Below are 15,764 nucleotides of genomic sequence, written 5' to 3' on the forward strand. Positions count from 1 at the left end.
GGTAAACCCCAGACTCAGCATTTGGGCCCAAGGTTAGCCCATCCCAAACTAGGTCTCAGACCCCCAAATTAATTTACCCCTAATCCAGTCATCTAGGCTCCCCAAGGTCTGAGCCTCCACGCCAGTCACCCCTAACTAGGTACCTGAGTAATTAAACTCAGATACCCGCATACTAGGCAATAACACCCCAAACTATCACCCCACGCCAGGTACAACGAACCCCAGTGATAGTCACCTCATCACCTTAAACCTGGGCAACTAGGCTTTGAGGCTTAGTGAGCTCCAAATTGTATGTAAGTACTAGGAACTCTTAACTCGGCAGCGAGTTTCCCTCTCAAATGACCTCAGAACTAGGCATCTGAGTGGCTTTCCTCAGCTACCCCAAACTAGGGATCTGGTGTCTGTCCATCTAAATTGCCTCTAGCCCTAGCTGGTTTGGCTCAGTGGATAGAGCGTCAGCCTGTGGACTGAAGGGTCCCAGGTTCAATTACGGTCAAGGGCACATGCCCAGGTTGCAGGCTCGGTCCCCACTAGGGGGCGCGCAGGAGGCAGTCGATCAATGATTCTCTCTCATCATTGATGTTTCTATCTCTCTCTCTTCCTCTCCCTTCCTCTCTGAAATCAATAAAAAAGATATTTTTTTAAAAATAAATTGCCTCTAATTTGGCATTTAGGGCCCCAGCTTTAGTCCCCAAATTAGAATGCAGGCCACAGTCTCGCTCACCCCTAAATTAACCTTCGGGTCCCTACAGTCAGTAAAGCCATAGTGAGTCACTCTCCACGTAGGCCTCTGAACCCCCAGCTCGTCACCCACAGGCTGGTCATCTGGTGTTCCAGAGCCAGATATACCCACCAAACCAAGGTGTGGGACACCCAGGCTCAGTGACCCCCAAACTAGTCCCCAGTAGGACTCCAAAATGAACATATGGGCTGCCAAACGTGGTGACCACTGAACCCTAAACCGTCACTCTCAACTGGATAGCTGAGTCTCCAGACTCACTCACCCAATCTTTTTTTAAAATATAATTTTATTGATTTCAGAGAAGAAGGGAGAGGGAGAGAGAGATGGAAACATCAGTGATGTAAGAGAATCATGGATTGGCCGAAACTGGTTTGGCTCAGTGGATAGAGCGTCGGCCTGTGGACTGAGAGGTCCCAGGTTCGATTCCGGTCAAGGGCATATACCTGGCTTGCGGGCACATCCCCAGTAGGGGGTGTGCTGGAGGCAGCTGATTGATGTTTCTCTCTCATCGCTGTTTCTAGCTCTCTATCTCTCTCCGTTCCTCCCTGTAAAAAAAAAAAAAAAATCAATAAAATATATTTTAAAAAAAAAAAGAGAGAATCATGGATTGGCTGTCACCTGCAAGCCCCCCACTGGGGACCAAGCCCACAACCCGGGCATGTTCTCCTGACCAGAATTGAATCCGGGACCCTGCAGTCTGCAGGCCAATGCTCCATCCACTGAGCCAAACCAGCCAGGGCTCACTCACCCAATCTTTTTTTTTTTTTTGAATTTTGTTTTATTGCTTAAAGTATTACAAAGAGTATTACATATGTCTCCTTTTTTCCCCCTTCCCTTGACATTCCCCCAGCCTCCCCTACCCTCACTCACCCAATCTTGACAGGTCCACTCTAGGCATCAGTAGCTCCTTCAGCCCCATATAAGTCTGCACCACTGCAGATCTACAGCCTGGCTTTAGAGACCACAAATCAAGAACATGGACTCACAAATGCCCAGGCTTTGGCAGAAGGGACTTCAGTCACCCCAAGTTCATTATTTGAAATGCAGGTTGGCCAGGTGCTCAGTGGTTAGAGCACCAGCCCTTGGACAGAAGGTTTGCAGGTTCGATCCCTGGTCCTGGTCAGGGCCCGGGCAGGAGGCAACTAGTTGATGTGTCTCTCTCACATCAATGTTTCTCTCTCTCCCCTTCTCTGTCCTCCTTTCCACTCTCTTCAATGGAACTTCTTCCACCAAGTGAGAACACAGTGAGAAGTCACAGCCATGAACCAGGATGTGGGTTCTAACCAGAACGTTAGCATGCTGGCACCCTGATCTTGGACCTCCCAGCCTCCAGAACTGAGAGAAATCGAGTCCAGGACCGGGGTTATGTTTACATGAGAAAAACGACAAAGCTGGGTTCTACATGCAGAAGGACTCGGGACAAGTAGGCATCGCAGGCTGGCGTTAATGAGTGCTGCTCAGAGTTCCACCGACGACTTTGGACTTTGACTATTTGTAAAGCAGGTTGTGTTCTACAGAAACAATCAACTCTCAATGCCAACAGAAGCAACTGGGAGGAGATACATGAATATTTGGCATCTTGAGACTATAAGCAACTTGGACATACACAGGTATTTAGATGTGACTTTTGTCTGAAGATTAGTTTCCATATCAGAAGAAGAAGCCTCCATTCTCATGACTAGGACGGGAGCCATGTGATGGCTCAATAAGGCATAAAACTAGAAAGAATACTTGACATCTTTAGCATGTAAGCAAATGGTGTCATGTGTTGATTTATGCTTCTATGTCCTTGCCAGAATAGCTGAAGAGAAAGTTGTGGTGCATATTCGGCAAGAGCCTAATTAAAAACTTAGGATGGTGATCCAACAATCATGTTTCTCTCAAAACTGTGGCCCGGGTGAAGGTTACAAGTAAACCAGGATTGCTGTCTTAGATGACACCTAACAATATTTAGTTCTCCTTGTTTAGTTCATTTCCAATTTAAAAAAAATAAACAAGACAGAACTGCACAGATTTAATGATCTGTGTAGGAAATTTTTTCTGATGAGTTTCTTCATTAGATTTTTCTTGGCACCATTTGAAAATTTTTAAAAGTACTGACAAACTCATAATATTTTTCTATTTGAGAAAAAAAAATAAAGATCAATGGAAAAACTATCATTGGGTAAGGATGAAAAATAAATAAATAAATAAATAAACAAACAAACAAACAGACAGATAGACAGATAGATAAATGAAATGAAATGCAGCCCATCTCCCCACAGTAGGCATCTGGGTTCCCAGTTTTATCATCTGCAACAGCGCATTTTACCACCATAACCATTTGCCCCTGAAATAGACTGACTCGTAATCCTATTGTATCTGATAAAGGCATCTGAGCCCCCCAACCCCTGCAGGGCCAGAAGGCCCCCCCAACTCATTTGTTGTGCCCCAGCCTCAATCCTTCCCACCCCTGGTATCTCTACCCCAGCGTCTGTCGCCTCCACACTCACATATGGAGATGCCCAGCCTTGAGAGCCATTGGTCTTCATGTCCTAGGCATCCCCAAGCTCCTCGAGTGGGTCCTGGGCCCTGGGGTCCTGACCTCCTGACTCCCTGCTTCAGTAACCCCCACCCCAGGCCACAATTGCTCAGAAGTCCACATTCATTCAGGTCCCCCATTCCGGGGAGTGGGGACTCCCTGACTCAGTCATGTGACAGCTGTCTCAGACTCAGCTGCATTTGTAAGGCACTGAGTTCCTAGGCTCTGCACCCCAAACTAGGGGACTGGAATGACAGCTCTGACCACCTCAAACTAAAAAAGCCGCTCCTCAGTCCCATGGCCTCCAACTGCATAGCCACACCCCCAGGCTCTGTGCCCTGAATTAGACAACTGGCCGCCATGTTGCCACACACTACACAGATTCCTGGTCTAATGCCCCAAACTAGACCCTGTACCATAATCTCTGTCATATGAAGTTAGGCTCCCACAGCCATAGTCACACCATCCCAAACAGAGCACCAGACCCTCAGTATGAAAACATAAGCGGTCTCCACAACGTCATGTCATCTCACATAGAGCCACTGGACCCCCAGTTTGTGCCTCCCCAAACTAGACAACTGAGCTAGGCTGTCACCCCAAAATAGACTACCAGGACCCAAGTCGCTGAGAACCCTCCAAGGTACCCACAGGACACAGACCAGTCCCCATCTCATTTCCTTCAAACCCACCAGAGTCCCCAATCTTTGTTACCTCATCACCCACAAATAGATAATGAGATCCCAATTCTGTCATCCCAAGCTACATGACTTGCCCCATAGTTTCTAAACTTAAACTGAATTATTATTCAAAGAAATTGGCCCCAGACCCAGAGACAAGCAGTCAGTGCCATCTGAAACTGAAAGACTGTATCCCCCACGATGTCACCCCAAAGCAGGGCCTTTGACATCTGGTTTCATCATCTGATCCCAGTCTCTGTCTTCTCAAATAGGACAAAAGGGCCCAGTCATGTCACCAAAACTAGAAAACAAGACCAACAGTTTCTGTCACACCATCTAGACAACTAGACCTACAGCCTGCCACCGCAAACATGACAATGGATGACTAAACTCTGCCACATCAAACTAGACAACCAGAACTCAAATGGTCTCCACAAGTTAGCAAGCTGAGCACCCAGTCCTCCACCCAGACTCCACAACCAAACCTCCAGTCTCAACCACTCTGCCACCCCACCCCAAAATGTCCTGGGATGCCAGCCTCTGTCCCACAAAACTAGACAATCAGACCTTAATCTCTGCCATCCTGAACACACTCTAAGATCTCAGTCATTATCCTAGCAAACTAGACCCATAGTCTCTGATACCCCAAGTAAATCCTGGGGCCACAGCCTCTGTCCCCTCAAACTAGACAACCAGACCCCAGTCTGTCACCTCAAATACAGCCTGGGACCCCAGTCTCTGTCCTATAAAACTAGATAGCCAAATCTCCAATCTCTTTGCCCAAGTGCTCCTTGCTACCCATAGTTTGTTACTCAACACTTAACAACCAGGTCCCAGTCTGTCACCCCAAATATGTCCAGCACCCAGTCTCTGTCCCGTAATACTAGACAACCCAGCCCCCAGACTCTGCTACCCAAACAAGACAATGGTACCTCTAGGCTCTGTCACCCCACAGTGAGCAATAGATGCATAACATGTCACCTCAAACTAGAGACCTGGACCCACAGCCCCACTAACCTTCATCTTCTGGTCCCATTCATTCCAAAGCAGGCAAGCAAACTCCCATTCTAAGTCGCCCAAAACTAGACCCTGTGACCCCAGTGATTTCTTCTCAAACTGGACAACCGATCCCTCATCTCTGCCATCACAAAGTAGACAACGATCTCCTGGTCCGTCACCCCAAGCTCAACTTCCGAGTCTTTGTCAGCACAAGCCAAGTCCTGGGATCCCAGAACCCCTAGTCTCTGCCACCCCAATCTAGACAAATAAACCCCACTTTTTAAAAAATCCTCACCTGAGGAGAATATTTTTCCATTGATTTTTAGAGAGTGGAAGGGAGGGAGAGAGACACACAGAGAGAAACATCAATGTGAGAGAGACACATCGATTAGTTGCCTACTGCATAAGCCCTGACTGGGGTTGGGGATTGATCCTTCAACCAAAGTATGTGCCCTTTACTGGAATCGAACCTGGGAATCTTCAGTCCGCAGGCCAATACTCTAATCACTGAGTCAAATGGGCTAGGGCAACTTCTGATGTCCCAAATTAGCCATCTGGACACCCAGCTTCTGGGACTCCACACTAAACAAAGAAACCCATCGTCCTCTGAGATCTCAATCACAACCACATCGGTAATCTCTGCTCCCAAGCCCAACAGTAGGACTCAGTAGGTCTGTCACCTCAACTAGGAAACAGACCTGGAGTGTCTGTCACCTCAACCTAGCCCGGTGATCACCCACTGTCTCTCATCCCAAACCAAAGCTCTGAACCCCACTGTCATGCATCATCCCAAGCTAGATAAGTAGTCCCTTGGTCTCTATAACCCCACGCAAGACAATTGGCCTTGTGTCTCTGGCATCCAAAATGAGACTAGAAGTCTTAGACATCCCCATAGAGCCCACCAGACCCCCAATTTCTGTCACTACAAACTAGTAATTGAATGCTCAGTCTGGCATCTCAACCTTAAAATTTTGGTGTCTCATTCAGCAACTAGACTACCATTCTATCACCCCAAAAGAGACTAGGCCCCAATTCTGATATCCCTAAAGAAGCTCCACTTTTGGTTACCCCAAACTAGACAATCAGACCCTCAGTCTGTCACCCCAAACTAGACCTTAGAATTCCATCCCCCGTCACCTCAACCTTGACAAGAATTGTAGTCTCTGACACCTCTAACAACTCCGTCCGTCATTCCCAACCAGAAAAAGAGTCCCTAATCTGTCACTTAAACTGAGAACTAGACCCACTGTGTTTTTCAGACCAAACTAGACAAGCAGATATTCCCCAAACTAAACAACACAATCCTCCCAGTCACTGTCACCTCACACTAGGCAACGAGACTCCCAGTATCCGTTGTCCCAAATTATACAACAGGACCCCTGGGCTTTGTCACCACCAACTAGACAGTGTTGGTGCCTCCAGATCCCAATCAGGTTGCCTCCAGCCAAGGGGACACCCTACCATGTCATCCCAAATGAGGGCCTGGACTCCTAGCATCATCACTCCCAATTTGCCACCTAGACACCCAGGCCTCAAGAACCCCCTTCTCTGTCACCCCAAGCTAGATAAATGACCACCAGTCTGTCATCTCAAAGTTGGCAATAGATTCCCTATTTCTACTACCCCGAACCAGAAACTGGGTTCTCAGCCCAAACAAGACAACCAGATGCCCCGTCTGACTGCCAAAAGGAGGTGCAGGCACTCCCTGGCTCTGACACGCCATACTGGACAACTGGATCCCTTGTCCTTGTCACACCAAACCGGGGCCCACAGGCTCTGTAATCATGAACTTGACAGCCAGATCCCTAATCTGTCACTCCCAATCAGCCTCCATCACCAAAACTGACAGCCAGACTTTTGGTCTGTCTCCTTGATGAGACACCAGGCCCCCAAAGCAAACCTCTGAACGCCGGCGTTACTCAGGCAGGGATGGATGGGAAATGGTCCCTAGGCCTTGACAACCCTGCATGGAATCTTCCGGTCTCGGCATCTCAATAACTCAACATCAGAATCAGTGGCCTGTAGTCAGTCACCCCCAGGTTAAGCTTCTGGACTGAGTCTCAGCCTCCCACTGGCCCCTGGCCCCAGGCTGCTGACCACTTGCCTCAGTGACCTCAGCCCTGGGCCCCCAGTCACCTCCAACCAGGCACCTGACCATACTCACTCCAGACCCAGCAGCCTAAACTGGATGCAGTGACCCCCCCCCTCCCCCCCAGTGTGAAGACCTGGTCTTCCCCAGGAACACTGGTATGTGAATCAACAGACAAAATGCTCCCTGTTACCCCCAGATGGGGTTGGGGATGCTGGTCTCCCAGTAACCCAGGTGCCTGACTCTGGGCCTCAGGCCCCGGGGGGTCTCCTCTGCAGGACACATCCATTTCTGGCTCCCTCCTTGGAGGTCTGGATTCTGGAAGAAGCACGTTCCGCCCTCTGGTGGCTGCCACTGGAAGCGCGTCCCTGGTAGGACCAGTATGAACCCAGACACCCAGGCCTCCTGGTGTTTGCATCCTGCTGGAAGCCTGAAGTGTGGGATGACCCCTTCCACTCTGCTCCCACGCAGGTCAGTCACCAAGTCCTCACCCTGTTCCTCCTGAATCCACCTTCCCTGTCTCTCCTCTACATTCCACGTCCCTGCCTCATCTTCCCCAGCTTGGCTCATCCTCCCTGGTCTCCCTCCCTCCAGCCCATCCCCACATCACCCCAAGGGGTATTTCTAATGCTCACACTTAACCCTATCCCTTCCCTGCTCCTCAAAGCCCTTCCATGGCTTGCAGGTCCTGCGTGATCTGGTCCCCAACATCGTCTCCTAAGGCTGTCCCCTCACTCCTGAGCATGGCCAACCTCAGGGCCTTTGCACTTGCTGGTCCTTCTGGCTGGAATACTGTTCCCCCAGATCTCCAAGAGGCAATCTCCTTTTCACTGCCCAGCGAGGCCCTGCCCTTCCTCAACTGCTCTCTAGTCTCACCCAATCCCGTTTTATTGGCTTCAGTCTGCGTACGACTGAGACTTCCCCGCTGCTGGTTGTCTGGCCCAGGTATTGCACCTTCCCACTGAATGTGAGCTCTGAGTGAGCAGGGCCTTGCCCACTTGCCACCCTGACATTTCCCCAGCATTTTAGCCAGCGAGTCCAGTAGGAACAGAATCCGAGCCACAAATGTAGCTTTACATATGCTACTTAATCAATTATGAAAAATGTAAAAGGAGAAAACAATTTAAACCAGTATATCTAACGTATTATCCTTCCAACACATAACCAATATAAAAAATTGAGACATTTTACACTCTTGTCCTACTAAGTCCTTGCAATCTGTTGTTTTGCCCTCACAACATGTCTCAGTTGGGACCAGCCATGTTTCAAGTGCTCAATAGCCACACGTGGCTGGTGGCTCTCATGACTGACAGGATGCTGGGTCCTCCATGGGCACTTGATAACATTTGCTGAATCAGTGATGAACCATGAGTTTTGGTGATGAGATACAATGTTGGAGAGGCCATGCCTCTGCTTAGAACCCTTCCCCTCAGCCCTTCCTGTGGCTCGTGTCCCTCAGGGCTCACCGAAATGTCACCTCCTCAGAGAGCCCTCCAGGATCAGCCCCATCTGAAGTAGCTTTCCAGGCCCTCTCTGTCACCTCACATTGTTGTCATATCTGTCTAATGCTTTCCCTACCAGGTGTTTCTCTTTTGTCAGTATTTCCACACGACAGTCCTCACATGACAATGAGAAGCAATTCCTGTCCCTTTCGTCTCAGAGTAAAACCAGAGCCTGCACTGAAGCCTGCAAGGCTCCCAAGTTTTTTTTTTTTTAATTGATTTCAGAGAGGAAGGGAGAGGGAGAGGGAGAGGGAAACATCAATGATGAGAATCATTGATTGGCTGCTGCCTGCACGCCCCCTACTGGGGATGGAGCCGCAACTCAGGCATGTGCCCTTGACCAGAATCGAACCTGGGACCCTTCAGTCCACAGGCCGACGCTCTATCCACTGAGCCAAACCGCCTAGGGCAAGGCTCCCAATTTCCCCAGCTCAGCTGCTCCAGCCACCCCAATCCTCAGACCTCCAGAAACACTGTCATCTCCAGGCCTTTGCACCAACTCCCTGCTTCCTCTGCCCATTCTCCCTCCCAAAGATCTGCAGCTATTCCCTCATTCTATTTGGGTCTTCACTCCAGAACTTTGTGCCCTTAACATAGCAGGCCCGGGGCTGTTGTCCTTAGAGCCGCCTGCCTGCGTGTGGGCCCTTGGCTGGCATCTGGGAACTTGGACTTCAGGACAGTTCCCACCATTCCCTGAGAAGTGGCTCACGTGGCTGAACAGTTTGTGAAATGCTATTGTTTATGCGGAACACCTGCTTTCCTCCTGGGGGTCTGGAATTTTGGTCCATGTCAGGCAGGGGACTTCCGTGGCCAGCCCCGGGGGAAAGCCTGGGCCCCGAGACTCTAGGGGCTTCCCTGGCAGACACTCCCCACATGCTGTCACAGGTCACTGCTGGGGGAAGGAGCACGCCCTGTGCCTCCGCTGAGACGACTCCGGGACACTTGTGCCCGGTTCCCTCTCCACTTCGCCCCATGTGCCTTTATCCTTTGCGATTTTGCTTTGTATCTTTTCACAATAAATCCCAGCTGTGTACCAAGTCTTCCCAGTGAATCATCGAACATGGGAGCCCTGGCACAGTCTCCCTTCCCAATTCTTTTCTCCTCCTTCCACTTACCACCACTGGCGATGCTCGAATATTTTAATTATTTATCCTGCCTATTGTCTTCCCTGCACGGCAGGGCCCCTCTGCCTGTCTCTGAGGTGTCCCAGCATCACCCCACACCGACCCACAAAAAAATATCCAGGGAGAGTATGGTATGTGCTGAACGACAACTACAACAGCTTTATTTCCAAAGCTGGTTCCCTGGGCTTATGATGGGAAGGCAGCTGTTGGCTGGAGTAGCAGAGCTGTGCGGGCAGGGACAGGGATGGGCAGCTGGCTCTGGAGGCTGGCAGACCCCTCACACTGGCTCCATCTGCAGCTCTTCCCCATCCACGGCCTCGATCTGGTGGAAGGCGGCGTGGGAGCCAATGACCACAAGGGTGGCTCCTGCAGAAAAATGGACAGTTCAGGGCCTTGCTCCCTCTCCTGGTACCCACCTTCCACCCCCACTAGCCAGACCCTGTACTTACCCAGAACCCAGAAGACGGCTGAGCCTGCACCAGCCAGCCAGAAGAAGGGAAAGGAGACGGCTCCAGCCATAGCATACTGATGGGCTGGGCTCAACTCTCGGCCTGGGGGACAGACAGCATTGGGGCAGCTGCTCTCTCCCAGAGTAACCCCGAAAGCCCCTCAACAGCCCACTGGGAGCCTCAGGATCACCCAAACTCCTCAGACCAAGGCCCTCCAAGTCCAGGCCAACCCGTGTCTCCAATGTCTTCACTGTGAGCACACCTTCCTCAGCCTTCCCCCTGCCTCCAACCCCACTTCCTCTGGGAAGCTCCCGGCTCCCACTCCCCCCAGATTAGGGCTCTCCTGCTCCAACCGGCTCTCACACAGACCAGGAGTCTCAAACTGGTGGCCCAAGGGCCAAGTCTGGCCTGTAAACGCACAATGTTCCCCAAGAATTTGACTTGAGGCTGACAGAGAAACCAAACTATTTCACGTAACAGCACGGACTTCCGGTTTCTCGGCAGTCTAGGACAGATGTGCAGGCCCCGGGCGGCGGCAGCTGACACCAGGCCGAGGCTGTGTTCCAGCCGCTCCCTCCATGCCCTGTGCTTGCCCACCATCCTCTCCACCGGCCCACCTTTGTCATGCACGTAACCTGCAGACCCCTGTAGGACTACCTGCTTATCGGATCCCAACGCCTCCCTATCCCCACTCCAAACCTTGAGCACCCCCACCCAGGGACTCGGGCCCCTTTCTTCCCAAGGCCTCAGCTTCCCTCTCTGAGAAGTCTCAAGATTTTTCTGATCCCACCCTATGAGGCAGGACAGGGATGGGGACAGATCTAGGGCAGCGCAACGTCGCCACCTGGTGTCCAGTGTGTGTTTCTACAGCTGATGCTTTCCTCAAAGAGTAAGTTTAAGGGACAGGAGCAGGTGGAGAGTGGGTTCCGGGTACCTCATCCTAGGTTTGGGGAATAAAAATGTGGGTGGCTGAGTCTGAGTGGAGCATCTGGTGCGTCTGAGATTTTAGGGTTTGGGGGGGTCTGGTGTCGATCTAGGCGTGGGCAGACTTGGGTTTGGTTCTCAGGCTTTTGTTCCAAGAGACCAGGAGGCCCCTAGACTCTAGGGATCCATTTGCAGGGGATTTCTCACCAAAGAGTACGAGCTTGGATTGCAATGTGCGCAGATAGAGGATGTAACAGGCACCAAAGAAGACGGCCAGGGCCACCAGCAGCATGGGAGACGTAACCCTGCAGGAGGCGGGGAGGCATCGGTCAGGCAGTGGGGCTGGCCCAACCAGGGGGACCCGGACCTTACACCCGCGGATGGCGGCTATGTCCTTGAGGTCTGGCAAGTTCTGGTCACATTTGGTCAAACTGGACAGGCTGATTGGGAAGTAGGGACCAGATCTTTGGTGAGAGAGTGGCAGAGCTGGGCCTGGCCAGAGAGAAGATGGGCTGGCCGCTGAGGGCTGGGCCGACCAGCAAGACCTGGTCGGGGAGGGTCCGGGCGGGGCCTGGCCGGTGCGGGAGGGTCCGGGCGGGCGGGGCGGGGCCGGGCGGGGCCTGGCGGAGGGCACTCACACGCAGTACACGATGAGGCCGAGGAACACGAACACATAGTTGCTCTGGTAGTACTCCACGTTTCGTACGAGGCGCTGGCACAGCTCGCCCAGGTTGCGGGGCCGCGAGAAGCAGCGCTGGTCCACGAAGGCGCCCCAGGGCCGGATGGCGGCGCGGTGCCGCTCCAGCCACTCGTGGCCCACGCCGGAGGGGATCAGTTTCGGCAGCAGAGTCCTGGTGGGCAGGGCCAGGTCAGTGGGAGCCGGGATGGAGGCCGAACCCCCCCCCCCCCACCCCAGAAGGCTGCGGAAGCCCAGACTCTGGGGTCCTGGGGCGTCAGGGTGCAAGGCTCCTGGACCCTAGGGGATGGGGGCTGAAGGCCCAGACTCCACAGTCCTCGGAGAGGAGACCAGAGGCCCATACTCTAGTGTCTGGGGGCCTGGATTCCTGGGACCCGAGGGAGGAGGGGGACGGAGGGCCCGGGAGGGTCTCGATCAGGGGGGCTACAGCCAGCCTGCTCACGTGGCGCTCAGTCCTTCCGCCTCGGCATCCTTCTGCTGGTCCTTCTCGGCTGCCATGTCTGCGTCGTGAAGGGTAGAACCGCTGTAACGAGTCCTGGGTCCTGCGGACCCCGCCGGCCCCTCGGGAGCCGGGCCCCACCCAGCAGAGCCTACGTGGCGCCGTTCGGGACTGGAGTTCTGTCGCTAAGCATTGTGGGAGTTGTAGTTCTGTTGGTGTCGGGGAGGGTGGACGCCGTGATGGTGGTCCCAAAACATCTTGGGAAATGTAGTTGCGTAAAGTGACGACAAGCGCCTCTGGGCATTGTGGGAGTTGTAGTTCCAGAAGTCTGGCGTGTGGCGTCGGGAAGATTGTCACTAGTGGCCATTAAGGGAGCTCTAAGGCAGAAGCAGGTGCTATGTACAATGGGGACCGTGAATGCTGTCGTTCTGACTCTAGAGGGCATACGAAACACTTGGAGACTTCATAAAAACACTGATTCAGCAGATCTGGGGTGAGGCCCATTTATCTGATTTTTACCAGTTCTTAGGTGATGCTGATGTTACTGGTGCATGGACCGCGTTTTGAACAGTGAGACTGTAGAGAATTCATGGGAATCTTATTACTTCCTTCCTCAAGAGGCAGAGACTAGTGAGAGGGCCATGGCTGCTGGAAGGAGTATCTGAGGTGGGGAGCAAAACTTCCCCCACCACCCTTGGGCTCCCAGAGATGAATGGTTTAGGACTAGGAATCATAGGGACACCCCCTCCACCACCACCACCACCCTCCGTGAGTAGGAAGAGGGAAGTTGGGAAAGGGAAAAGGTTGAAATTTTTAAAAAGGGAGTTGTTATAACCAAAAGAGCTGAGTGAGAGGTGAAAATCAGGTTGTGTTGACCTCATCAGCTCCCTGAACCTCAGTGCATTCACCTGGACAATGAGGATCCTGACAGTACCCGCACCCAACGGGGTTGTGATAATTCAGTTACATGGTCCATGTAAAGTGTTTGAGTCTTGACACTTAGTTCAGTAAATGGTAGGGGATGTTATTGCTCCTATAGCATCATGCATGTTATGATTATGTCTAGAGTTCAGCCTTCTCAAATTTAACAGTAAGATATTAAGGGCTGCGGGCCCCTTGGATATCCCAAAATCGGAGACCTGGGCCTTTTCCCCTAGTTTCCACATCCGTGTCTCTCAGTCTTTGCCCCTACCCTGCCTCTGAGCGAGTTGTGGGAAAATGACTGGCATTCTAAAGGGTGCACAAAACAGCCTCAGAATGTGTGTGAAGTGCCAGGAAGCCTAGACTGAGGGCCTCATTTTCCAAGGCTGGATTCCCACGTGGGATATCCAGGTGACTCTTAACCCCAATTCTTGTTTTCCAAGGTCCACATCCCTTTTGGGTTTGGGCTTTGAAGTGGCAAAGAGCCAGTCAGCTGGGGAATAAGACACAAACTTCACAGGATCAATTTGGCATGGGCACAGGGTGATCTGGGGAGGCAGGAAGTGATTGCACCCTAAGGGGCCTCTACCCATGCTCTCACCCAGGAGGAGCTGGGAGAAGGGTGTTGGAGGGCACTTCCAGGAGTTGGGGGACATCCTTCTGCCTCAGGGACTAGTGGAGCAATAGGAAGGGAGGCCCCTGAGGAGGGTCTGAACCTGAAGCTGAAGGAGCCACACTGTGAAGACCCGATTGGCTATTACTGTTTATCAGCGCCAGCTTTGGGCCGAGTCTTGTTCAGGTTTCCCACTTGGCTTCAAGAAATCAAAGGACAGTGAGTGCACACTTAGCCCAGAGTGTTAATGGGGCAGCAGCACCCGAGTTCAAAGCGGTGGGGGCAGCAGGGGTCACCAGTGAAAGAGCCCCCAAGAGGAAGATAAATACCGGGGAGCAGAGAGTTGGAGGCAGAGGTCCAGAGTAGCTCCCTTGGCCAACCTGGGGAAACTTGGATTTGACTTTTGTTATAAGAGCTGTTGGGTGGCCTTACAGGAACTCAATGAAAGTGATTGTACTCCATAACCCACCAGTACTTGCTCTGAGCAGACATAATGGGCAGAGGCCTGAGGTGCTGAACACATGGGCCATGGACGGTGGTGGGGTCCAGAGGCCAGGACATTGTTGGTGAGGCCTCTAAGCAAAGCATGGGAGGAACTTTGAATCAAACTTTGAATCAAGGGTTTGGGGAGATGGGGCCTTGCCCCAGGGTCAGTGTGGAAGAGGAGACCCCTGAAACAGATATTGTAGGAGATGGGGCCCCACGGCAGAGAGAGATATTGTGAAAGATGGGAGAATCCCTGAGACAAGGGGATAGTGGGAGATCAGGTCCTTGAGAGAGGGGGCCTATGGCAGGGGGCCCAAATTAGGGGGATGGTGGGAGATGAGGGGGTTGCCTGAGAAGAGTGTGGGAGGTGGGCCTTGGCCCCACAAGCCTCTATCCCAAGGTCTCCTTCCTGCCTCTTGGATCCTCCGAGGAAGAAGAGCTGGGAGGGTGAGAAGACCTTAGTACAGATAATCAGAAACCTGGGTTATATCCCTGCCGTGTGACCTCAAGAAAGTCCCTCCCCTCTCTGGGCCTCTGACTGCCCCCATCTCTGGGAGCATTTCTTACCTGGTACCCGATGAACAAAGTAGTTTCTGCAGCCTCCGTAGGAAAGGTCCAGGCTCATGCAACCCCGCCCCTCAGATCAGGCACTCCTTCAGCATTGTTTGTGCAGTGCACATGTGCACGCACTCACTCACACTTGTGAACTCAGCATCCTGGCCCCAGCCCCTCCTCTGACTCACACCTCCGGGCTGTGTTAGAAAGGCTGCCTCAGGGAAGTGGTATACCTGCCCAACCAGAATGGCTAAAATTCACAAGACTGACTATATCAAGTGTTGACAAGGATGTGGAGCAAATGGAACTTTCATGCACGATTGTAATGCAAAATGACGCAAGAGCTTTGGGAAAGGTCTAGCTGTTTCAATTAAAGCTAAACAGATTCTACACCAGCCGTGGGCAAACTATGGCCCACGGGCCGGATCCAGCCCGTTTGAAATGAATAAAACTAAAAAAAAACCAAAAACCGTACCCTTTTATGTAATGATGTTTACTTTGAATTTATATTAGTTCACACAAACACTCCATCCATGCTTTTGTTCCGGCCCTCCGGTCCAGTTTAAGAACCCATTGTGGCCCTCGAGTCAAAAAGTTTGCCCACCCCTGGTCTACACCATGACCAGTCGTCTCACTGCTATGCATGTACCCAATGTGTCAATACTAGAATGTTCCTATTCCTAGCAGCACCAATTACAATAGCCCTCAAAGTGTAAACAACCCGAATGTCTATCAGCAGGAGAATAGATGGACACATTTTGTTATAGTCACGCAGTGGAATGCCACGCAGCAATGAAGAGGGGGCCACCGATTACATGCGACAATGTGGCGTAAGGGATGATGCTCCAACCACCGGAGCCACACTGGCCCGTTGTACAGTGTGGATGTAATTTTTTACACTGCTGAGCTGTGCCTTTAAGATTTGTGCACTTCACTATATGAAAGTTTATCTCAATAAAAAGAGAGCGAGCCCTGGTCAGTGTGGCTTAGTTGGTTGGAGTGTCATCCCATACACCGAAAGGTGGC

The 15,764-nt window shown here is 51.9% G+C and overlaps 1 protein-coding gene across 1 annotated transcript; it reads right to left on the minus strand.

Moving 5' to 3' along the window:
- Positions 1-9,786: 9,786 nt before the first annotated feature.
- RABAC1 (Rab acceptor 1) lies at positions 9,787-12,341 on the minus strand. The gene is made up of 5 exons (XM_059666380.1): positions 12,167-12,341; positions 11,666-11,878; positions 11,235-11,332; positions 10,104-10,205; positions 9,787-10,020 (listed from the first exon to the last, which is right to left on the minus strand). The coding sequence occupies exons 1-5, from the start codon at positions 12,220-12,222 to the stop codon at positions 9,932-9,934; spliced, it is 558 nt and encodes a 185-aa protein (XP_059522363.1). The 5' UTR covers positions 12,223-12,341; the 3' UTR covers positions 9,787-9,931.
- Between the last annotated feature and the right edge of the window lie 3,423 nt (positions 12,342-15,764).

Source organism: Myotis daubentonii, chromosome 15 (assembly GCF_963259705.1).
Source record: "Myotis daubentonii chromosome 15, mMyoDau2.1, whole genome shotgun sequence".
Lineage (NCBI taxonomy): Eukaryota > Metazoa > Chordata > Mammalia > Chiroptera > Vespertilionidae > Myotis > Myotis daubentonii.